The sequence below is a fragment of the Trachymyrmex cornetzi genome, unplaced genomic scaffold (genome assembly GCF_001594075.2).
Source record: "Trachymyrmex cornetzi isolate Tcor2-1 unplaced genomic scaffold, Tcor1.1 scaffold61, whole genome shotgun sequence".
NCBI classification, from domain to species: domain Eukaryota; kingdom Metazoa; phylum Arthropoda; class Insecta; order Hymenoptera; family Formicidae; genus Trachymyrmex; species Trachymyrmex cornetzi.
Window position 1 is genome coordinate 424,493 of NW_017299926.1, and position 25,891 is coordinate 450,383.

The 25,891-nt window shown below is 35.3% G+C and overlaps 1 protein-coding gene across 6 annotated transcripts in view; it reads left to right on the forward strand.

Annotated features, from left to right (window-relative positions):
• The window catches only part of LOC108766709 (WD repeat-containing protein 47), a 75,551-nt gene that overhangs the window by 17,144 nt on the left and 32,516 nt on the right, over positions 1–25,891 (forward strand). For 3 of the 6 annotated variants that reach the window (XM_018516172.1, XM_018516171.1, XM_018516170.1), the window contains exons 2-6: positions 6,358–7,057; positions 7,965–8,562; positions 9,051–9,402; positions 16,262–16,372; positions 16,720–16,795. In XM_018516172.1, coding sequence (XP_018371674.1) covers positions 6,377–7,057; positions 7,965–8,562; positions 9,051–9,402; positions 16,262–16,372; positions 16,720–16,795 — 1,818 coding nt within the window. In that variant the 5' untranslated portion in view covers positions 6,358–6,376. Of the gene's footprint in view, positions 1–4,450; positions 4,490–6,357; positions 7,058–7,964; positions 8,563–9,050; positions 9,403–13,775; positions 14,403–16,261; positions 16,373–16,719; positions 16,796–23,100; positions 24,822–25,891 lie in introns of those variants that run through there. The other 3 variants (XM_018516173.1, XM_018516176.1, XM_018516174.1) reach the window with 3 other exon arrangements.

The following is a 25,891-nucleotide window of genomic DNA, read 5'->3' on the forward strand; positions in this document are numbered from 1 at the left end:
GATTATCTTTAAGAATGACTATAAAAATGCACTATTTATCAATTATTGAAGAAATTATGGCCTATGGCCATCTTTTCCGTATGGCCATAATACTCTAGTTTACCTTAATGTCTTTAAGAAGTTACATGTTACAATACTTTTCTATTGCGATCAATAATACATGAAAAAACTAATTGCCTGAAAAAGCCTAAGTAGAATTGTACCTTTATTCCGCCCATCTCTTCAATTGTAACAAAGTTAACGCATCTGTTACAAGTGTATCGGCTGATTCTTCTGATCGTTATTTTGCCAAACGTTGTGGAACATTTTACCAACAATTCGTAACTTCCGTTTGACTTCCCTTTAAATTTCAAATAAATCAATTGTATGTAACAGCAATATTTAATACTTGTGTAAGATGATACAAATAAAGCTGTCATTATTACGTCTTAAATTTATCATTAAAATTTTTACAACGTCATTAACTTAAAACAATTTGAAAGTGGACGCAGCAGGAGATCCTCTAAGAGTCTGGACACGAGTCATACTTTTGTATGTAAGGTACCTAGTAGTTTTAACAAAATCATGCAAGAGAGAAGGATATACATTTATTATTTCATTCTGTTGTATCTTTTTTTATATTTCCTCTCTCTCTCTTTTCTTCTTTCTCTCAGGAATTATTAAAACATGATGGACCAATTAAAAATGGCTTTCTCATACCAGACTCTTATCAGGTCTTTAGACGAAACTCAGTTTAGGATTAATGTACAAAAGACCGAATTTATTTTATGATAGTGTTCATGCAACAGTGCTGACGATTACATCGCTGTAAACACGGTGCGTGCTTTTTATGTCTCGTTTCATAACTTTCAGCGCACTTTAAACACCTCAGTGCTCCGTTACCTCGACGCGTTATAATAAGATAAGTTTATGACCTGCTACAACCGGCAGCTGTCCGCCATGCATTACGTATCCATTTGAAGAGATCAATGATGCATCTCGATCAATGTACCTTGCGATTACCATCAATTAATTTTAAAAACGTTAACCGCAAGTTATTATTTAATATTTGTTTAATGTTACTTCTGAAGTTTGTTAGAACTTGCTATTCAATCTTATTCGCGCAAATATAAAACAAATATAATTCTCCTATCAATTTTTATCCCGTTTCCAACTTTGTGATATTTGTTTTACTAACAAAAATAACGAAAGATAAACATTCGCGTATCGAGAACAGCTTTCCACAGAATCGAAGAAATTGCTTTCCATCAAAGCGAGATGCACCCCGGTGTCGAGTCAGAAATTGCTCGATCAGTATTTGCCCTCCTTTTCCGGTAGGCATTCGCACATTTTACAGACAGCGCTACGATCCCCGCGTTCGGCTCAATTAACTCCTAGCAAATTGTCTGAAATTGAATTTTCGTTTCATCGCTGTGTATGCTTATCGGCTACAATCAAAGTTAGGATTATTGGCGAAAGTGTTTCCAATTTATTCCATGATGAAACTTCATGATTTTGGATATGTAATCTGAATATCATCGGTCTTTATTTAATCGTGAAACTGTGTTCTCATTGATTAACTTATCTATCAAAAGGATGTTTTAGATTTACACTTACAGTTAGTATTATTAATTTTATATTGTGCTACTAAACCGTTTACTTCGGTTAATATTTTTTTAAGCGCGTTAGAAACTTAGAATAAAAAGATTATAACAAAATTATTATAATATTGTATAAATTCGGATAACTTTAAATAGTAATTAGGAATTTTATGATAGGTATGATAAAATTTACAGCGCATAAAAAATATAACGAAGAGAATATATAATGTTCCCATAAAATACATTTATTTAAAATCTTAGTACATAGACTTTTAACATCGAAATAAAACATTTTATTCCTTATTTAGAAAATTGTATATAAAAGTTCAATTACCGAATGGACGGAGGATGTGTGCTTATAAAAAATTATGCGTGCATGAGAGTAATTATAATAAATAGAACATGAAAATCATTATGGTCAATCGACTCGTTACTTCAAGGTAACGTGGCAGAAATCGATAACAGCGTCATATCTATAGAAGCGCCTTACTAATAATAAACTGGTGACGAAAACGTGTCATAAAGTGGCGTATCACTTGGATAGTTGTTGTAGTTATCTATAATCTAGTAGAATAGCTTGCGTTTGCTTTCCCGACGGGTAATTGTATGCGTATAAAGATTGCGTCTGCGGTATCATCGGTGCCAAATTTCTCCGAGCACTAATCTTCGTCAATTTGATAATCAGGGACATCAGAGATATCGATGTCAGGGGCATAGTTAGGATCATAGTTAGGGATATGGTTATTGTTAGGGATCGAAATTAAAGGCTCGATACTATAAGCTGAATTAGAGTTTCTCTGGAAATCTGAATTGTCCTTATAGTTGTCCGAAGAATAGTTTGGATCCTTATAGCAATTCAAACAATGGTGCGGATAATTACCTTGATCGAAATCACTTACTAATGGAATATATGATTCAGGTAGGTTCGATTCGAGATTACGTGTTGTTTCACTGGTATCCGGTGTCCATGGTTTTATATTGTCTTGTCTTGTCGGAACTGTGATCATACTTTGTTGTTGTTTGGCGGCCTGCATCTACGTATATAATGCATTTTATTAACTATTTGTAAAAACATTTTTTGTCTCTTTCTGAGAATGTTATATAAGATATTTTATAGTATACCATAATCATGTACAAATATTACATACTTTGTATTGCAGAAAAGAGTATTTTTCAATATTAAAGTTGTAGATAGTGAATTCTATTAATCAAATTTAATTGTGAGATGATTGGAAAATATTTACGTAAAAGATCCCTATTATTTCAGTCGTAATAACTAATTAAATTTCTCTATAAATTGGATAAAAATAATTTCTAATGACATTAAACACAAATTATATTAATATGAGAATCTTTACCATCTTATGTAGAAGATCGTATATCATCTTCGGTGTTGGGGGGGGAGGCTTAGGTCCTGTAATAGGTGAAATATATGATGGAGTATATGTGTCATAGTATTTCGGCCACTGATGTCTCATGTTATTTAGTCTACTAAAATCATCTGTCTGTGCCCGAGGTGCAGCTTTACTATTACAATCATCATTCGAAGGTTCGAATTCCTCTGGAAATCTTATAAGTGAAACAGGTCTATTGGTAATAAGACGTGACATTTGGTCATAACGTAATCTTAGCTTTTGATCATTTTCCTGAGAATTTTCATCGAAATTTAACGTGCTCGGATTGGAATAAAATTGCATAGCCCCTTGCATTGTGTTTTCGCTTGTATAGTCTCCAGGGAACCGTGTATGTGAAAAAGGCCTATTGCTAACAAGACGTGAATTTTCGTCACAATGTGATCTTGCGTTTTGTTTATTTTCCTGAGAATTTTCATCGAGATTTAACGTGCTCGGATTGGAAGAAAATTTCATAATCCCTTGCATTGTGTTTTCGCTTGCATGTTGTTCAGGGAACTGTATATTTTGTGGATATATGCCGAATAAACGTGGTACACTTATTACAGGTTCAATCGTGATGTGACGGTTCTCCACATGCTTATCTGTAATTAAGTAGTTTACACTGAAAATTCATATTAATATCAATTCATATTAATATGGATTCATATTAATATCGATACATTAATTTACGTTTGCGTTTCATTGGAATTCATATAATGCATATATAAATTGGAGTCACACGACTTTCGCGGAAATAAGTAGTACATAGATAGCATATTAAATTATCCTATGGAGATATCGAACTTTATTTTTGTTCTTTAAGGTATTTACCATTAGTATCAGTAGGCTCGTGTTCTGGAAGTAACGAGTCGGTGGCTTTAGGATGTTTATCATCGGTTAAGGGCGACTTCGAGGCCACATCATTGTCATGTGCAACGTTCGCAGATTCATTGGATTCCGTGTTTGTAGAATTGGAGTCAAGTGACCTTCTGTACTGGTGCCGATCCCCGTGGTACCAATCACCCCCGTGGTACCGACCACCCCCGTGGTAGTGTCCTACCTGAGGAAATGTCGTTTTTAAGAAATCTTCAATAAGTTATAAGATCAATTTACATGTACAAGATCAGTATTTAATTATAATTTACTCAAAGAAAAGCTTTTGTAATATAATGATGTATATATTTATTGCACAAGTCAAATTGATATTAGGTTTTATATTTTTTACTCTTCAAATTAAATGAAATTTAAGATATCAATGAAAAATGATAATAAAATATTGCGAAGTTAAATGAATGAAACATATGTCAAGTTAACAATATGATGAGCACTTACCGAAGGTTGTCGATAGCCGACGAATACTGAAGGCAGCGAATATCCATGGCTTCCTATCCTTGCGTAATGTGGATGATTCCTCGGTGAATAATGATGGAATGGATGATATGGATAGCCCACGATTTGATTTGACGAATAATCTTTGGATTCATGATAGGGATACACCGTTCGAGCACTCTGAAGGTACCGTAATTCTTGGTTCGGTAATTGTTTCGTGTGATATTGTTCAGTCTGAGAGTTTATCCGGTGCGAAGCAGGTTGCGAATAGTATGGATTTTTGCCGGAATGGTCATAACCGGGTTGAACGATGACATCGGCAAGTACAACACTTGTTAACGAGATTGTCACTGCTAAGAACTGGAATGATTAAGAAAATTTCATGCAGATTGTTTGTGAATAGATATTCAATACGATAGAAATTTGTTCCCTAAAGTATTTATGGTATTTATTAAACAGTTTGAAATCATTGAGTGAGATTATATCTATAGAGTATAGAGTATTATTTTACTATATATTATATATTTTTTTTTAATATAAAAATTGAATAAAAAAACGAAGAATAAAATACAAAAAAGAAATTAATGCTTTATTAATCATTATGTATTAATTTCTACAAAATTTCTGCTTAATGTTGATGATATATAGTTTAATTATGAAAAGTTTTAACTTCAGAAATTAAAAGCTTATAAAAATGTTAAGTAAAATGTAAAATATATATCAGAAAAATTTACTCACTAATCCCCGATACGGAAACATCGTTTCTTGTTGCTCTTGCTGTTCGTCCGAGACTGACACGACTCCTCGGTCTGTCACCAACTATAAATATACCCATAGAATCGCTGATGTTAGGAATTTCGTATATTCCGTAATTTGAGCAGTTTGCACATTGTGGCTACTGAAAAATCGTTTCGAGCCAAAAATATGAACGTCATCAAATGTTCTTTAAAAACTATAGCATTTCTCGTATTTGCATTCTGGAAACATCGTTAATGCAAATTACTACATTTGCTAATTGAAAAAAAGCGCGTGCTCGCGTTATGTCGTAAACGGCATGTGTTTGCTTAACAGTTAACTTGCGAAAGAACTGTAACGATCATCACGATTCGTGTGGATTATTTGACTCGGACTTCCGTTTGTTGTAAAACGCACGATTACGAAACCCAATAATGATATGCATATATGGAATGCACGAAATAGTACTTCCTCGCGAGAGTTCGTTGCACTTCAGGGCCAGCGCACCCGTAGACGTGCCCTGATTATTGCGTAAGTGGGTGGCTGGATGCCGAGACGTTGATCTAGACTTCCCTCTCGCTGCGGGCCACTCTGAATATAAATATCGCTAAGCAAGCTTTCGTCTGCGTTTTATCGTTATCTCGCGTTATAGCACGCGAAGTTTGAAATCAAGAGGTAAATTCCTGAAGCAATTTCATAATTTCCAGATATTACATAGTAATACTCACTATAGCGGTACGGTGTTAAATTATTTCTAATATCCTCTATAATTTTAATATTTCTCAGAATGAAAAGTCGTTTTCACAATACTGTATTGCATTTACATGCGAAGTTTTTAAAGATGGGGAGTTAAAAAGCAAAATTTTCATCTTTATAATTGAATTTTAGATAATGGTATCTAATTTTCTCATATTATCAATATGAAGCTTCCTAAATGTAAAAATTATTTTATGGCAATATACATTCAACTTTTAAAAATCGTAATGTTATTATTATATTTAAAAATCGTAGTGTTATTATTACGAATATTTTAATTTTCTCTACATCTTTACGAAGCTATTGTAACTCGAAAAATCAGAAATATTTTACAGAAACTGGAATGTATTTTTATAAAATAATTCAATTAACAGAACATGATTTTAAGAGCGTTCTATAAAAAATTCAATATGAGCGTAATAATTTTTCAATAATTTACCTCTAGAGATTCTAAATAAATATTTTTTTATAAACTCTCTATATGTTGGTCTCAATGACCTCATACGATACATGAAAATTATGAGGCACGATATGCTATTTTATGTTTTAATGAAATGGTCCAGGTTGCGTATTCGGTACGTGATGCCGGCGGCGCATCTGACGCTGCGCGAGGAGGATGTGGTGCGCCTGACCTTGGAGTTCCTCCATAGCCGCGACCTTCACATCTCGCAGCTCTCACTCGAACGCGAGACCGGCGTGATAAACGGCCAGTACAGCGACGATGTGCTTTTCCTGCGCCAGCTGATCCTCGACGGACAATGGGACGACGTGCTCGAGTTCATCCAACCGCTGGAAGCGCTGTCGGACTTCGACATGAGGAAGTTCACGTACTCGATCCTGCGCCACAAATATGTCGAGCTATTGTGCATCAAATCCGAGGCGAACGTTATCGCCGCTGGGACGAACGGCAGCGTCGATAATGCCGTAGAAGAAGTCGTCAAGGTGTTGAGCGACCTCGAAAAGGTCGCGCCTTCCAAGGAGGAGTACAGCAGCCTGTGTCTGTTGCTTACTCTGCCGCGGCTAACAGATCATCTGCAGTACAAGGATTGGAATCCCAGTAATGCGAGAGTGCAATGTTTCCGCGAGGTTCATCCTTTGGTAGAGAAGTTCCTGCCGGGTGATAGGAAGAGTGCCGACTCCGCATATCCAATTACCTCGGCGAAAAACGATCGGCTTATTCAGCTTATCATCAAAGGCATTTTGTACGAATCCTGCGTAAATTATTGTCAAGCGAAAGCTACTGGGTCGAAAGAAAGCGAACAGGTGATTTTCGTCTGTTCTTTTTGCTTTATTTTAATAAAGAATATTGAAAATTCTCCCAAACTACATCGAACTAAAATTATTTTTGCTTTTTACGTAGACATAGACTATATCATTACTTAATAAAATGTTAGATAATTTATTTATACACGTTATATATATATATTTACATTTATTCTTATTCTTATATCGTTTCCTTACTTCAAAAGTGACGCAATTTAAAAAATTAAGTTTTTCAAAAAAGGGGCAGAACTATTTTTCAACTTAATAGAAAATTATTGACTAATCAAACAATATCGGCAAAAAGTGTACCTTACAATAAACATGATCTAATGTCAATTCTGTCATTTTTATTTTATAACTCTTAGAAAATCACTCTTTTTGAGTTGAAAATTTTGATATTCTACAAAAAAAAATTATTACAAACCTAGAATAATTTATTAAAAGTGACATAACTCTATATATATTTATTAAAAGTGGCATAACTCTATATATCATCAACACTTTATATTTACTTTTATTAGCTAAAATGATTTTAAAAAAAACAATTTCTTCTTCAAACTTTGATAACCAAAATTGTCTTGACACTAAATTGTTCTTTGTAGGAGAGTTTTCTTATTTACGAAAAACTTAACATACATCACACTTGTAGAAAATATTGTGATCCCTTTGAAAATGTTAAAAATGATACAAGTGCTGCATGTATTTGGCGGATGGACTGAAGTTAAGTTAGTTTACTTTTAATGATTGATACTCGTAAAATAATTTTTACCTGACTCATTCATGATAATAATTCGAAAATTACAATTTTTAGTTGTATGACTTTTGAAGTAAGGAAACGATATATAGTACGCATTTTATTTAGTTTCATTTTTTTAAATGTTTTATTTCGTACGTCTTTATATTATAGGTAGAGATGAGTTTTTCGAGGCTACTGGATGGATCCGTGGGTTTTAGCGATTCGGACTTAAGTTTACTTTCATGGCTTCAAAGTATACCTCCTGAGACGTTCGCCGTACCCTTTGCACAAAGAACCCTGAACGTCGACGTGGAACGCCTGGAGAGGCCCTCCTTGGAGACTTCGTGGACGGAGCATATGTTGATAACGCCGATCAAGCCGAAGACTTTTCCGCACAGCGCTATGCCGTTTACTAGGCCGAGATCCGCCGCAGACATGATGTCTCGTAGCTTAGTGCCGGCTTTGGAAGCTGGTCTTGGGCCCAGAAGTCCTAAGAACACATCCATACCATCAGCGGCGCTTATGGCGCTATCCGTCGGCGACGTAAACCCGATGTCCAGGTCGTCGTTCGCTAGCTTCCATTTAACCGGATTTAAAAACAACAAATTAATGAATACTAGCGTCGATAGGCTCTTCGAGAATGAGGGTGACGTCTTCCTTAGCTCGAATTACGCCGAATTCCAACAATTACCCTCGATACAAGAGACCGCGATGAATGCTCAACCTAAGGCTCCGCCGAGGACTCGAGGACACTCCAAAAGCCCTGATGGTAAGATTATAAAATACATTTTATATTTATAAGTTTTTAAGTCATTTTGCTTTGTGCACAATGGAATATCATAAATATTATTAAAAGATTTGAATAAAAAAATGATAGATTTTTTATCCTAATCATGTAATATATGTTTAATAATATATGCTTGATTATTCCAATTAATTTATTTAATTTTGGTTAATTTTATTATTTCCACGACTGATAAATTTATTAAATGTATTGTTTTGTATATGTGTGTAGTTCCATATCATGTAAAAAGCTCCTAAATTATCTCAAAACTATAATTTTTGTAATGTAGGCGTGGATATGGATCCTTCAGCAACATCCACGCCGGAGCGCAGAGTGGCTGGGGGGGAAGATTAATTTTATTATTTCCACGACTGATAAATTTATTAAATGTATTGTTTTGTATATCTGTGTAGTTCCATATCATGTAAAAAGCTCCTAAATTATCTCAAAACTCTATAATTTTTGTAATGTAGGCGTGGATATGGATCCTTCAGCGACATCCACGCCGGAGCGCAGAGTGGCTGGAAGAGAATCGCCAGCGCCTTCGACTGCCAGGAGTTCCAGAAGAGATTCCTTGGCGGAAAAACCCACGGGAGTCGCAGCTAAAATTACAGACCCATCCGTGATACCGATTAGAGCGATGGTGGCTCCTAGCGACAACCTCGAACAAAGTTACAATGGTGGCCTATTTAAAGAATACCAGAAACAGAAGCAAAGGTTGCAGGAGACTATCCAACAAAAGGAAAGGGAGAGGGATGAATTAGTCAGACAGTTAACTGCACCGTTACCTATGCAAGTAGCAGATAATAGACTTCAGGGAGAAGGGTGAGTGATTTTTTTTTAATGTTACATTTAAATAAAAAAATAATTTCGACGAAGAATCGTAAAGATATGTGATATTTATGATTCTGAAATTGCCAGAAAGATAATATATTTTCGCTTAATGAAGCATAAAAACATGCGGTTTAAGATATCATGCGATATTTTTTAAATGGCACTACTGCATATTTAATATATGTACTGTCAGTATTGCCTACATCGGTCCTGTTGCATCGAATGCACCTAATGAAAAGATGGAGCTCGTTGCATTCTCCAACAGATGGCGATAGCGAAATGCCTTTGTCGCGTTTATTATGGTAAAACGCGTGCTGAGAATAGCAGCTTAGATTTAGACTCCGATGATGTGATGATTAAAATAGACTGTTACCCTCTTGCGAGAATCGGTAGAAAAAACTTATTTTGACTATTTCGGTTACTTCTATCTAATTTTTCGAACTAAAAGAAGTCTTAGAGAAATTCTCAAAAGATGAGTCTGTATAAAATTCGTAGAATCAATTATTCCAGAAATCTATTAAATCATATTCAATAATCGTAATATTTAAAATAAATTTGACAAATTAAAAATTGATTAAATATTTAAAATAATTCACATGAAAAATATTATTCTAAGAATTTTTCGAAAATTTTAATTTCAATTTTTTTTCAATTGAAAGACTTGAACGCATTGAAAAATAAATTGTTTAAATTCCACACACTTCCTGTATAGATTTTTTTAATGAATACCAGTTCGATTTCAGGAAATAATTTTAATGCCTGTTCATATGCCATTTCGCAATTGATTGAAACAACCTTCGAGAAAGCGAACGTTGCTCGTACAGAGACCAGTAATCGAAATCGGAATTTGATCACGGTTCATTGGCATCGACTGCTGACATCGTGCTCGAACCGGATACCGGATGCATGTGTACAGCAAAACGGTGACCGTACAATTCCATTCGGCTCGATCCTGCCCTATCGATGATTCACGCGCATACCTCCATATTTATGGCCACATTATTTCATTCATATGCGTGACTACATTCTGCAAAGTGTATATCAACACAAAAATTTTGCACACTTATCTCGAATTTACAAACGTGTATTATATCATTCATGTTTAAAATCAATGACGTCACGAAAATTTAGAAACAGATGTGGTAACATAAATTGGAATACAGATTATTAATTAAATTCATTATTTATATTTACATATCAATGATTACATTAGTCTAATCAATATTTTTTATAATTTAGATCAAAATTGACATCACATTCATAATTTGTAATAATAATTACATCACATTTCACAGTTTTATCTTTTATTTATGAAATCTTAGCTTAGAGAAGCTAGCTTAAAATATACCTATGAGCACATTACGGGATATTTTCTGAGTAATAATTATTTCATCATATACCGTTGAATAGTATTTTCATTCGCACTTACGTTTTCATGAACATACTAATGAGACTGGCTAGAGTAATAATGTTGACGTTTTCGTGGAATGGATCGAGGAATTAACTCAGAGTCCAAAGGAGTTTCGAGTGTCTGGCAGTTCGTTAACGGCGAAATATGGCGTATGATATAGACGGTGGCGTTTCGCGGTCGACGAGATGGAGGCCGAATGAGAGCCCTTGATCCTTTGGCGAGTTCAACAAACGTGGTTATTCTTGATGATTCGCTAGATTTATCGGATGGCACCTTCTGTTTTTGTTAACGACACATAAAGCTCCTTTTGAAATACCTTTGAAGCATTCTGTCATCTTTCAAAACAATGACATAGCTCGAAAGAAATTTTTACTTTTATGCAAACATTCTTGAATTTATTTTATGACTTTTAAAAAGCGGAAAACTAGAGAAATTCTTGTTTAATTCAATAAAATTAAGAAAAAAATCTATAAAATTATTTTTAAAATGAATGTTTGAAATTAAAATCATTTTTAAATATAAAATTCGAAAAATATAGTTTTTAGAAGCAAATTAACGTGGAAAAAAGAAGTTTTCAAGTACTCGAGTAGAATTAGAGGAAAAAGTACGTAATAATGCAATATTTTTAGAAAATATCTTTGAAAGGATATAAAGAGTATCAGAAAAATATATCGTAAAATTGTTAAAGTTACACATAAGATTGAGACTCATCATAAGATGCTGTTACTTGTCGGTCTTTCTGACAATTTCATTTCCACATTCTATTTATGCTACACTGTCAAGAATGTCGCGTGGCACAAATATGCTTTTACCATCGATCACGTAAATGTAACGCGTCGAATTTCCTCAACTAGGCGAAAAATTGTTTCGACTTGATGGTACATTCTGCCGATGTCAAAGATGAGTCTTCAGATTCTCTTAACATCACGGTCTCGGCGCTGTTCATCCGTTGTAACGCAGCCACCTACTTGTGCGTATACGGCAAGATGCAGAGCGTAATTAGAACGCGCGAGCGGTCGTCATTGGTAACAAACGAGGCTTTGTTGGAACATCATCGGAATACGAAGTAATCGCGAGGCAGTCTCTCTTTTTCTCTCTTTCGCTTGAATTAAAAGCGCCTCGTTAGCATTGAACACTCCAGGTGTTGTGGGTAAAGATGAATAGAAAACAAAATCCGCTTTGAATAACCGTTCTACATCGACGAGTTTATTTGTTGTGTAAATTTTCATGCGGTCAAAAGACCAATTAATTACATAATTAAGTTACCAAGCGCGATTATATAATTGTGTAATTAATTTCTTTTATAATTGCCTGCGACAAGTTTACTTATGTAATAAGTAAACTTATGGAAGTATCGAAAAACTTTATTACAGGTTTACGATAAAATATTTTATCAAATACAACACACATATATTTAATATCTATAATTAAAAATGTATCAAACAAAATCAAAGATGTGAAAAGAAAGTTTAAACAGAATAAAATAATTATTTTTTGATGATGAAACAATTATTATAAAATTATTAATGATTGTATTAATTTAATGATTATCTCAACGTACATCAATAATATGTTTATCAAATCTTTTTTCAAGGCAAATATATAAACAATACATGATGTTTGCAAATATATTCGCGCGCGTAGTGTTGCAATAAGATTACTACGAATTTCATATCGCGTAAGCGTACGTAGCCATACGTTTCGAAACGGAATGAGTCATGAAAGTTTGTTGATTGCGGACAAATGTAGGATTGTAAAGCAGGAAAGAACGCGAAAAAACGGGAATTTAGTGCACCGATATTGCTTCGGGATTTCGTGTCGGCAATGTAAAGCTTGATGCGCGGACATGATTTAAGAAAGCAGAACGAAGAATTCCTTTTGCTGACGAGCGAGCTGAACGTTGAACGCCATTTAAAAATTCATAGGAACTCATGTCCGTTGCTGGTATAAGGCAGAAAGTGTAGCGATATGCTGTGAAATTGAGTATAACTCGTGTGTATTATTTTAACTGCGAGAAATAACTGTGAGACGCTTGTAACTTCTGTTTCTCGAAGCGGGACATCTGCCAGATGTTCCTCGCGCAATTCTTTCGAAAGCGATTATTTGCGCGCTCGATGTTCTTTCGCTCGAAAATTATTATCCAGTTGAAAGTAATAGCTCAATCAAAAAAATTTTACTAGCCCTAATTTTACGTCTTCTTCATTACATTTATCAGCTCCCTCTCCCCTCCCCCCCAATTTTACGCCTTCTCTTTTATATTTACCAGCCTTAATTTTATATCTCTCTTACATTTATATTCTTTTAAATTGTTTGGTATATAAAATATCTTAAAAGCTATCTGGATACTTAAAATATTTTACTAATGCCTGTTCCCACCAATTTATTCTTCATCTTTTTCTAATTCTTTTTTCAGAAAAAGATGAAGAACAAGTTGAACCGAGATTAAGATTAAATTACATTGGTAGAAGTGGATATAAGAGTTCATTAGAATCATCACACACATTAAGATTCACATTGTTCAAGCAAACAAATGGCAATCGAGATGCATATAAATTAAAACTATGAAACTTCTCGCGTAATTTTATTATCTAACGCTTCGTATACACATACATTTCTATTTGACTAATCGTTCTCGATGTTCACCTCTTAACTTTCTATTTATCAAAATGCATGAAAGAGAGCGAGATGTCGTCACGCTATTTACTCCGTTAAAGGAGCAGACAACAATGTTTTTCTCACCTTATCCCATTTACCTCGACATTTACATTTAAGCTCCCTAAGAGTCCGCAAAACTTTCTACACCTCTCGATGTAAATTGTATTCACGATGTATCGCGGTTGCGCGCACAGCGACAGCTGATCGCCGCGGATGCACCGTGCATGCAGGCGACCGGAGGGAATCAAAGCAGCCTCTGATAGGTTCGCGATACGCTTTGTTATTACGAGCGGAGTCTCGCAGCTCCGACAGGCCTGAGCTCAGTCGTGCCTAATGCCGCTGCCAGGCGAATCATAGTCACCACCACCGTTGCCGCCGCCGCTCTTGCTCCCTCGAGATACTCCACGTCGCGTTGGGCCTCCTGGCCGGCAGTATCGGTTCGGTACCGCCCGCAGCTGCAGCTGCTGCAACACACGACATACCGCTTGTTCGTGACTGCTCTTGCACGCCAGTCTCAACAGCAAAACGAAACGAATTCCGCGGCTTCTCGAGCGGTCAAATCGTACTCTCGCTCTTTTTTATCGCGTCTTGGAGTCGTGTCGATCGTCGAGTGCATTCCGTCGCGACCACGAGGGACCATCGACCTTCGAGTTTCGCTCGTCGAAAAACCTTTGTCGTGCGAGAAATTGTCCGCGCAAAGGAAACTTTATACGTGGCGATGAAGGCGTGAAGACGCATTACAACTCGACGGTGAGAAACGTGCAGGAAGCATGATTTATCACAAACCGACGACGCCGCGATTCCGCATCGCCGAACGGATCTGCGTGCAGCCTCCTAACAATCGGCCGACTTATAATAAACAGAACAGTCACAGCAGCACGTGCAGTCTCCGGAGCGTCAGTTCCACGCCGCCGTGCATAAGTCGGTAAATATTACTCGTTTGATCGCTCGGTGACATTTACCGTAGTATACTGACGTTCTCGATCAAAATGTCAAATAAATTTTAATTTTTAATGATTTTTAGATATTAATTTTTTTCTTTTAAAAGTTTCATTAAACGTTTAAAAGAAAAAAAATTTAATAAAAAGTTTACGATTCAGATTCGATAAATATTTAAGTGATTTTAAAAACCGCCCATTCTTCTTGATCTAATCCAATTTCTTAACAATCTATTTTCAAATAAATCTACAGCTGTTGTTTTTAAAAAAGATACACTGTGTAAAACGCTTATTTTAGATTGACATATGATAAATATTATCTACGACGTCGCCATAATCTGCGCATATATTTTTCTAATCCCTAAAACTTTTAGAGTAAGAAATCTTACTTTTAAAGATTGAAAATTGAACCCCTCTTTTTCAAGACTGGCTCAATTTTCACTCTACAGAGTGAGATTCCGCTCCAAAGAATTTAGAGAGTACGCATATATTTATAGATTAACGATTCCCAAATATTAATTGATTACCATGATTTCCATGAATATGGCTCAATCATACTTATTGTGTTGTATAACATATAAGCCGCAACTTGCTCAGCAAAGATGCAACTTGCTGAGCTTGTGAAGCTATGCCGGGAGCTCATGTCGCATCGGAAAACGTTACCTCGATTGAGAACGCAGCACGCGCCGTGATGCAGCGCGATTTTGTATAACGGTAACGAAAACTGAGCCATCGCGCGATGATCGACTGAAGAGATTGTTTCAGTGATTTAGAGAATGTCGGATTGTAAATCATCTGTATGTGTTAAACCGTTACGTTGAAAAAACTGACAGCTCCTTTACGACCAAACGCCATTATGGAATTGGTTCACCTCTAAGTGAACAATTATGTCGATTCTCGCGGTTGATAATAAGTGCGAGAAACTTTGAGAAAATAGAGAAATTTTACATACGTTAAGTCTCACGAGAGATAATGCAACTTATGAATTATTACATGTCGTTCATGCACGTCGCATCATTTGAGATTACACTTGAGATGATACTTAATCCGTTGTTCATGCCTCTCTGGATGGCAGGCAAGTCTAAGTTCGCAGAGGTCAACATGGACCAACGTCTCGTTTTTCCGTGTTAGAACTCGGAGGGTGACAACGAATCCCTAATAAATCACGTCTCGCTTGAGTAATAGCTCGGGTTGAGAAAGGTCTCGTGACTTCTTAGATTTCTTCATTTCTGTTTCTGTATGAAAATCCCGGTTACAGCTAATTCCTAAGCCTATTCTTTAGAAAAAGAATAGACGTTAAACAGGATATAATACATTATTTGTATCTAATGATTCGGTAGAGAAACTCTTTATGCCTGAGAAGCAAAAACAAATAAATTATCTGTAACATATAAATGTCTTAATAAAAAATTATCTCCTATAATATATATTTTATCTTTTTTAATAATAACTTTTAAATATAAAAAATTTTTAATTATTTTATCTTCAAAATTTTATGGATCCACATTTATTTAATTTATCTTGCAAATTATGATTAAACTTTTTCTAAACTTCTGCTTAAAAAGAAAAAGAATAATCTTAGATTCTGTGCTTCTTAGATTTAGACGTTTTACGTATAGCTATTATACGTAGCTATTACGTGTAAATGGATGGCTGGATTATGCCGACTTAATAGTGAGATCGCTGGAATATATCAGCGGAAACGAGAGATTAATAAGTGACAGATGATCGCGTATAAATACTTCCAACCATAAAGTCCTCGTACCTTAAGAAAATTTATGATTGCGTGTGATGAAACTTGATTGCCGTCGAGAATTATCGTTCGTGTTTGTTCTGGCATTTGTAGGATAAAACAGCCTTTGGGAAGTAAAGGACCTTCGCCCGTTCACACGAGTGCACCTGTTCGATCTGGAATCCAGTCGCCGAAGCCTACGATCAATGGGTCGGATCCAGTCGCGTAAGTTTTCAGTCACATCGTGAATAAAAAACTTCACTGCAACAAATACGCGAAAATTTATAGCTCTTTCAGAGGCATTGCGTCATTTAATATCGGTACATTTAGCATCGAAATAACTTTCTTTTCTGCTTTCTAAAACAAATTTTCTCTAATCCCTCGTTTTGCTAGAAATATTCTATACATATGTAACAAAATTAATTTTTGTTTTCTTTTATTATTATGTATTATTTATATATTTTTTAAATATTTTTGCGTATATTTCTATCTTTTTCACAAAGTTTATGATCTTATTTATTTTCAAAACATAGTGCAATGTTTAAGTTAGTCATATATTTGATTCTTTGCAGGAGGCAAAACTCGGTATCAAGCGGCATTTACGATTCAAGAGTGCCGGAAGGACATTACGATGTCATCAAACCGAAGGTAAGTCAATTTTTAAATATCATCGTATTTTTGCGTCGCTGTCTATACACGATTCGCAGCTACTTTCCTCTTTCCAAGACCGTAATAGTATGTTTACGTGCATAGTGACATTTAATACGGGTAGCATGTCACTCGGTTATCACGTAATAAGCATAAATCATTAGTATCGACTACTCCGAGTTATATGATCATTTTATTACCGCGTGTATGGTAACGTTGTCCCGTTGTTGCAAAAAATGCACACTGGCTTGGCACTATGCAATACAACGTATACAACGTACTTTCTATCCGTCTTTCCATATTTTCTACAAGCTTTGACGTAAAAGCTGTAATACGTTTATAGTGTCGTCCGTAACCAGAGAAACCCGCCTTCCACATTTTCCATGAATCGATCGAGATAACACAAGCACATAAAGTCAATCTATATCTCTCTACATCGCTTCCGGTATAATTTAGAGAAGATTTTATGATCGTTATCTTGCTATTTTTACGCTGAGTAAGAACATAATGTTCAATATAAAAGACGAATGCGCCGATAAAGTCAACGGGATATGTTCGCATTAAATCTGTGAGTAGAAACTCCGCCCAGTTTGTATAACAACATATTAGAATTACTAAAAATAGATACATCACGCTTCATAAATTTTATTGAGCATTAAACTGAAGTATATCTCATATATACTAGCATAGATATACCAGAGAATAAAAATTTAAGTTTATGATATTCTAGTATCTTTCTAACAGATTATATTTTTTTGTAGATAGTCGTTATTAATATATCATTTATATTTCGCAACTTCTATTTCTTGTTATATAAGTCTTTCATCTTTGTCGATTGACTGTCTACATTTTTGGTTTAATTTTCTTCGTTATTGATTAGTTCTGGCTATCAAGAAATTGACAATTAAACGCTGTAATTGCCTCAATTGCCAATTAACTATTGGATAATCTTCTGTATGCCCTTTCACTTGACTCGATAGATCTTATTTCTCGTACCTTTCATTTCACTTTGCTCGTAAACTCATTTTCTTAAAACGTATTTTATATTAAACATTCATGATTTTTTCAGTTAGTTTAATTAATTATTAAATACACGTTTATTTGTGCAATTTTTTAATTTTTGTTTATTTTATCGGAAATCAGTAGGTATAATAAAATCGCTTCTGAATTTCTTATGCTTAATAGTATGGTTTATTGCGTCAAAATTTTTTTTTTATAAAATTTGAGTACGAGTGACATTCGTGCCCAATGTTCATGTACAATACGAAATTACGCATTTCCGCGCCGGATAAAACAACAATAGCGGTCGGCACGGAGTTAGCCGAAAATTTGCATGTCAATTGCTTTTTCTATCTCCGATGGCGGAAATGATACAGCAATGAAAAGAGTTGAAGAGCGGCTCGTTTACCATGAATAGAAGTGGCAAATAATTAGGTGATATTAAACGTGTCCGCAAAATTCGGCTATCATTCGGTTACTCATTCACGCGAATATGCTGTTTGAAGGAAATAATGTTAAATAATGATGATTTAGTAGCTGATTTCCATTTATCATGTTCTGTCCGTGTCATTTCTGCTGGCGTATTTCGCATTTCGTACCTGTCGGTTTAATCCTGAAAACGCCAATATACAGAGCATGACTCTGGAGAATTCATATAGAGAGTTGGTTTAGAAATTATTTATATTAATAATTTTAACTTGCACAGCACACAGCAAGAAAATATTTTTTGCCAATTATCGAGCTAAAATGAAATATATGTAATAAATGAAACGCGAACGTTATAAATTAATTTGGTTTGAATGTACGAAATGAATCAGTTTATTTTTATTACTAAATGTGTCACCAAAAAAAAAAACGATATTATAATGAAATTGTGTTACAATAAGAATCGAAAAGCTTACTCTCGTATAAAAAAATATCAGTACTTTGAATTCAGTGGCCTCGTTATTGACGCGATTACATTATGCAATGCAATAATTTCACGGAAATGTCGTGACGTCAGATAGGTGTGGGCAATCGCAGTAAACGACGCGTTTTATAGATTCCCGATATAATTACTGACTTCCTAAACTTCGAAGAAATGCTACGATTTCCGTGCATTTGATGTATTTTATTGATATTTATCGTTTTTACCATTTCTGAATTCTTGGGGTGTTTATTGGTCATTTGTTCTGCGAGAGAGGACAAGTTACGCACACCTTGGTAAAGTTATCTAGGCCTTTTTCTTCTTTATTCGCCATATATTGCCGACAACAACGACGCAATATATCAAACTGTCAGAATAGTGCGGAAACTACGACAACTGTAACCGAAGATTGAAATGTTGCGCTTCTGCGTAAGTGTGCCGGCGACGTTGTAGCTTACCGACTCCCTAGTTTCACCCGTTTGTCTTTGTACGATTTAGCGAATATTGCGAATCGGCTATGAAAGTTCATGTTGACATGCCTCGCGTTATGAGAATATCCATTCGCGTTCTACATTCGCGATCCCCGTAAGGCCTCTAAGGCCTTCGCGTCGTAAATGCGATGACAGCGGTGTGTTTGATTCTTATATTAATAAAGTCAACAGCTGCGAGAGAGCAATTTCTCTCTTGGTGAAAATTTAATGACAAGATTATCTCTACTTATTTTTAATCGTTAAACATTTAGTATCAAATTTCAATAATTCTCTTTGTAATTTGCTAAATGTCTATCTATAGTGTTATTTTAATCAGATTTATTACATTTAATAATCATTAATATATATATATATATACACGGAGAAAATTTTATATTAAGTTTTAATACCATTTTAAATTAAACTTTACTATGTCTTGTATTTTCGATGGACTCTCACAACATGATTCCGACTTAACTTTTACTCTGGTAATACTAATTTTTATCACATAAATAAAGTAATTATTTTGTTAAGCCATATTCTAACATGAAAACAGTTAATTTTTACTATAATATGCAAACAAAATTTGCTATATATATTTGATTTTGTAATAAAAAATTTTTACTATGAAAAAGTGTAAAAATTACGTTATATTATTGTTTTTAAAAAAATAACTATAGCATTTAAACTTATAATTTACATGAAGACCGCAGCTACTACCACATTATAGTGATTTTAAATATAAAATTTTCTTCGTGTGTATAATATTTTAACTTTAAACGATAATTATTAGGAAATAAGTTTCTAAACGATTAATCTTCTACGACTAAATCGCAACGGCTATTGCAAAAATCCGATGAGATCTTCATACACCTACATTCGAAATTCTAATGTCCATTCTTGTTAAATGTTAGATTATATTGTGCTATGACGCAGCTGCAGAATGTAAATTACATCGCACGCTTAAGAGCGCCGATATTATCATCTGTTGTTCGCAATTGGAGGAAGCATCGCGTTATTGACAGAAACGGTACTGTCGCGTGGGTGCTCCTGAGATTTTTCGACGCATTATATTCTATCGTCATCTGAGAGTTACGTAGAGACTACCTCATGGTCGTCGATGGCTGCACGGAGGGAGGTCGAGCTGAGCTGAGTTAGATGAATTAGCCTAATCAAGCTTTAAGTTCCTTTAAAATGGATTTGACAAGCACTTTAGTAGACATAACAATTGTGATAATGTCAACTCACTGCCGATGCAACGCGACACCAGTGTTTGCGAGCATGTCACTTTTTCAAGAGGGAATATACCCTTTCCAATATGCGAAGCAAAGTCGTTATTTACCTTCAATCGTCAAGGTGAACCGGAATAGGCTTCTTCGTGTAGGTGTCAAAGAGAAGCCGAGTAACTCGATAACCTGCAAATACATGCACACACGTTTCCTGCTGACAATACGTGACTTGTAAACCGATCGACAGTTGCGATAAAATTTTATAATCGTGGCGCTACTTGGCGATGATTCTGCTCTCGAAGGTATAAACATCGCATCTGATATCAGCTTGATATTGGGCGCAACATGTTCCGAGAATATTGAATTACGGCATTAAACATGCCCGTATTTTAATTACAAATTATATTAATTATAAATTATAAATTAATTATATATTCAATCTAGTTAGCATAAGATATTTATACGAATTTTACTCTGAAAAATGTGCTATAAATTGGTCATCTAATTGCTATTCTTTTTTCGTAACACTAATTACTCATCTCAGTTTATATCGTATGTTACTTCATGTCCATAAGCTGTCATTATATATTTTTATTCATATGTTAAATGGATTACTAATGCATATGTTCATCAAAATTAATAAGCATAAAGAATTAATGTTCATATATTAATTAAAATTAATTTTGTAAATTTTAAATTTTACATTCTTTAAATTTGAAATCTGCAATTTTTAAATTAAAATATAAATAAATTATCATGTAAATAATAATTGTTTTCGATTGTAATTTTTGAAAAATACATATAGGTATAGCATTAGAAAATAAATATAGCATAACAACACCTGCAATGTTCTAATACCATTAAATTGTGACAAAACTAAATACCTTCATTAATTATAACTAATACAATCACAACATACGTTTGTAGCAATTTTAGTATATCTAATTAATTCTCTTTTGGGACAAATTAGTTATTAATGCAGTTTGCTCTAATTCTATTTTACATATGCCTTAGAAAGCATAATTTGATCTTAGAATATTGTTCGAATATAATTTGTGGTGCACTGTAGTCTTTATTTACAGAAATTATATTTGCTTGATTGCGATATGTCCAGTACGTAAATACACTTGCAATCCGTGTTGCCTCTATGGAGTATAACGCAATTGCGGCTCCATCTCGTTGACTACATGAAAGAACGTTTCCGTTCACCAGATACCATGCTCGCAAATCGTTCTTCTGCCTTCCCGTTAATCCGGAGATGGCGCTAACTATAATTACGGTCATCAATAAAAAAAATTTTATATATGAACGTATTAGTTATCATGATCATGAAAAGATCAATCAATTTGACGATGTATTTTATATGAAAGAGTTTTTTTTTGTATTTTAATTTTATTCAAAGTGAAAGTATAATACTATTATGAATGGTTCGAGATATATACCTTGTTGAGATTCTATGATATAAAGGAAATAATGCAAATGATTATAATTTATGTGAAATTAGCAGCAATGCGAAAAGTAATTTTATATATTTAATTAATATTAATTAAAAATTAATTTTATTTTTTTTTTAGTTTCCATTTTATTTTTATATACTTGCATTTCTTCGCCAATTTCGGATTATATGTTTTATAATTTGATTTTAATGCATTTGTGTTAATTTTTATTTCAATTTATATTCCTATAACAGGAATTCTTCGTATTTTACGTGAAAAGATAGTACTATTCCTTAAAAGCATAATGCCGATTGGTGTTTACATATGTTAAAGATGAGTCACTTGCCATTCTAGTTGCAAGACTCTGCAACACAAGTGTTTTTTCTTTGCATATCGTTTAGCCAGTTTGAGTGTTTTATCTCAAGATATTAATTTTTTTTATTTTTCGTTATATATAATACAGTTTATATCTCCTACAATTACGAATTTATCATTTTTGATTAATTATAAGGAAGATAAGTATCGACACTTAATATAATTGTACTACGTTTAATATAATTTTGTCTTTTCTTTTTTTCGATTCCATTTATCTTAGTTTTTATTTACCTAGCCTTGCTCTGAAGATTATGTATTTAACATTTAAAAATAATCGCTCTATTATATATAATCTATTCTCCAATTGATTGATTGATAGATGAATGGATTGATTTAATCAATTGTTAGGATTAGAAAGATTCTGGAATACATAATATTTTATATACATATAGATATAAAAATATTTCCATAATAAATTTATTATGTGGCATTTGACGCGATCTTTTCAAAATCGTATTTTTGCGAACTTTTTTTAGTTTGTTTTTCCGTAAATAATTGGTTTGACGAAATCTAGTCAAGTTTATTAATCTACCTGATCATGAAGAAGGAAATCGCGATGTGACTCATTACACAGGATATGCATGATGTGAGTTAAGATGGGTTTAATGACGTGCACAGGCATGTTTATCGAGCATCGTTCGTCGAGTTTGGTAAGCTGGACTTTATAGTGACGTTAACGTGTCTTCGTTGGCGACCTGATTCCGCAATGTGTCAAGGTCATATTGACAGTTCCCTCGCAATTTTGCGCGACAAACCCATAAGGTTTGACCTAATATGGATACTTCGCTTTTGAACGAATGGCACACCGGTTTGGTGGGGATCTCCGCATGGCGGAGAGCTCCTTCGAGGCACCGGGTCTCTCACGTACCGCGGTACTCCAGTACCTCATCAGACGTGTGTTACGTCGCACACGCGTTTTCATATCGTTACAATCGCTCTCCTACCACGCTGCCGCGCACGCCGGTTACTTAACGAGCCGCGAAGGTAGAATCGAAGATCGCCAATCCCTTCACGTGATCTCGAACTGTAAGTACAGAACTGTATCAAACGGACATAAGTACTGCAAATTAAATTTATCTCGTGACCCCATCTGTATGAAATCGTGACACTACGGAATTGCTAGTAATTCTCGGTATACAACAGAACACTTTTGTTGCTATAAAAACGTAGTACATACGCGAGCAAGTTGAAACTCGTTGAAACGTAACAAGAGAATGTGGTTGGAAACGTTTTGAGAAATGAAATAATGCATGGAAGATTTTTTCCCCGTTACCGAATAATGTTTTAAGCCATTCAAGAGGTTATTGCTGTTATGGTAATGCAGGAGCATTATTATATTACGACGGAATACATGGTCGATGAACATTAAGAACGAGACGAAATATCTCTCTTAACTTACATCGGGGTCGAGAAGTGTTTTTGTGAGCTAATTAACATCCTGGTAGCCGTTAAAATCACCAGGCGAGACAGTCCGAACGGACAAATTCCTATATAAGTGTCTCGAACAATTATGTGGTGCGCGAGCGAAGCGCGGAAATTGTGTACCTACAAGGTCGAATACTAGATCGAGAAGAGAAAGGATTCTGTAATCTCTAATTGAGTTTACATTTTGAAAAAATATTTTCTCATAATCTCACAATGTCAACGTCGGCACACCAGCAAGCGGCTATACGTCGCCTTGAGGAACTTTTCAGAGACGTCAAACTGGAGCAACTGCAGAACAATCCTGAACTAATCAAGCACGAGATTAAAATCGACAAATGCTGTGAGGTGCACGGCAAGCACGCGAAAGAGAACTGTTGGAACCGCAGAGGCTCTTTTGGTAATCTGCATCACGCGACTAGGAAGGATTCTTTTGGACGTCATGACTCTTATAGTTATACTGCCACGTCTCCCACCGGAAGAAGTTCGCTGAATATACCGATGTCGCCGCCTAAAAGGGAACTGCACCCCTCGACTTTTCCTAGTACCCTGAGAAAGAATCCTTTGGGATCATCTATGAGCGCTATCAACAACAGGAAGGATCTTTTTTCAAACACCATCGGCGGGTCGCCTTTGCGAAAAGACCCTATAGGTCGCTCCATGGGCTGTCTCAGGAAGGATACCATATCAAGTTATAACTCTCCATTGCGACGCGATTACGTGGCGAAGTCGATGACGAATCTCCAGCGACCGACGACTACGCGGCGCGATGCTGCTCCGAATTTGGCAAGCCTCTTTGCGACCTCCGTGGATCCCCACGCGAATCTAAGGATCGGATTGAACTCGTCGAATGGAGATCTGAAGGCGCGTAGTTATTCCAACGGGAATCTGAAGAGCTGCCTCGCCGGTTCCAGCGGGAATCTGAGGAGCCACCTAAACGTGACTTTGAGTGGCGATCCGTCATCGATAAATTCAATCTCGGGCAGCCTCAGAAGGCCTGACACCAAGTCGGCGATGCCGCTTTCTAGTGGCAGACGAGGCTCGTACGACCGGAGGAGACTCTCCACGGATTCTTTGGATAACCTGAAGAGAAACTCGTGGGATCCAGGTCGCAGAAGTTCCTCGGGCTCCTCGGGCGGATGGGATGATCCGATTTGGGAGGAAGGAAGCTTCGGTGGTACCGACCAGGTAATAACAAGTTTTGTTTACTTGCCTCGAGAGAGAAAGAGAGAGAGAGAGAGAGAGATCATGTGAAAGGCCGCTGATGATGCCATCGATAAGTAGAAGAGCTGAGTAAGATGTGCGGTAATATCGCTTTTATAGCACTGTTAAATAGATATGATTATGAAAGTTGATCAACAAATATCGTTCGCGTGAAAAGGATTTGTCGTGTAAGTAGACTGTTATTTCCGTGATAGAAATATTTGTTATCTAAGGCCGTAGGATATATGAAAAACACTTCTATCATATTTACAACGTTGTGCGAGTTATCTCGCGTTATTTTCCATTCCCACGACAAGAAAATAAAGTTGGCTTGTCAGTTAGAGATACTTACTTAGCTGGATCGTTGCACGACAGCGAGTAAAAATTTATTGGCCCTTGTTAGGCGATCCTATGTACATACACGAGTGACTCGCACTAACGCGTGGGAAAACCTCGGGATCCGTTAATACATACACTAAATATTAGGTTGCGGAATGTATCTACTGAAACAGTTACACCGTGTAACCCATTCTTCGACAACGAGATACTGAAGTCCATGGAAAAATGTTAGAGAATCTGCCAGATTTTGCAAATTGATCCCATATCTAGAGATATCCTACATGGATGCATTTTGCGATGTAGATTCGCGAAACCGATAAAATTTAATTGATAATCTCAATTTGCATTTCTATGGAATGAAAGAAATGTATGCTTATTCATGCACTGCTATGAATAAGCATTGCGAGATGATTTTTGTATGTTTGTAGTATTGAACTCTAGACTCATCGAAATTATACCGGTTTTAATTCCCGCTTGCCTTCTCGACTAAACTAACTATATTGCATTTTTTAAGTAGCTCTATTGAAGTATTTTTTTCTGATTGATTTTTTCATGATATTAAATGTTTTTTTAATTTTGTCGGTAAGTTGATTGATTCCACGTAACACTGAAGGGGAATAAGCATTTCCGATACGTGCTTACGTCACCGACGTGCCTTGCATGGTATGAGAGTGTCACGCGGTGTTAGTCATCGAAACGTTAGCGTCTCAGTACAG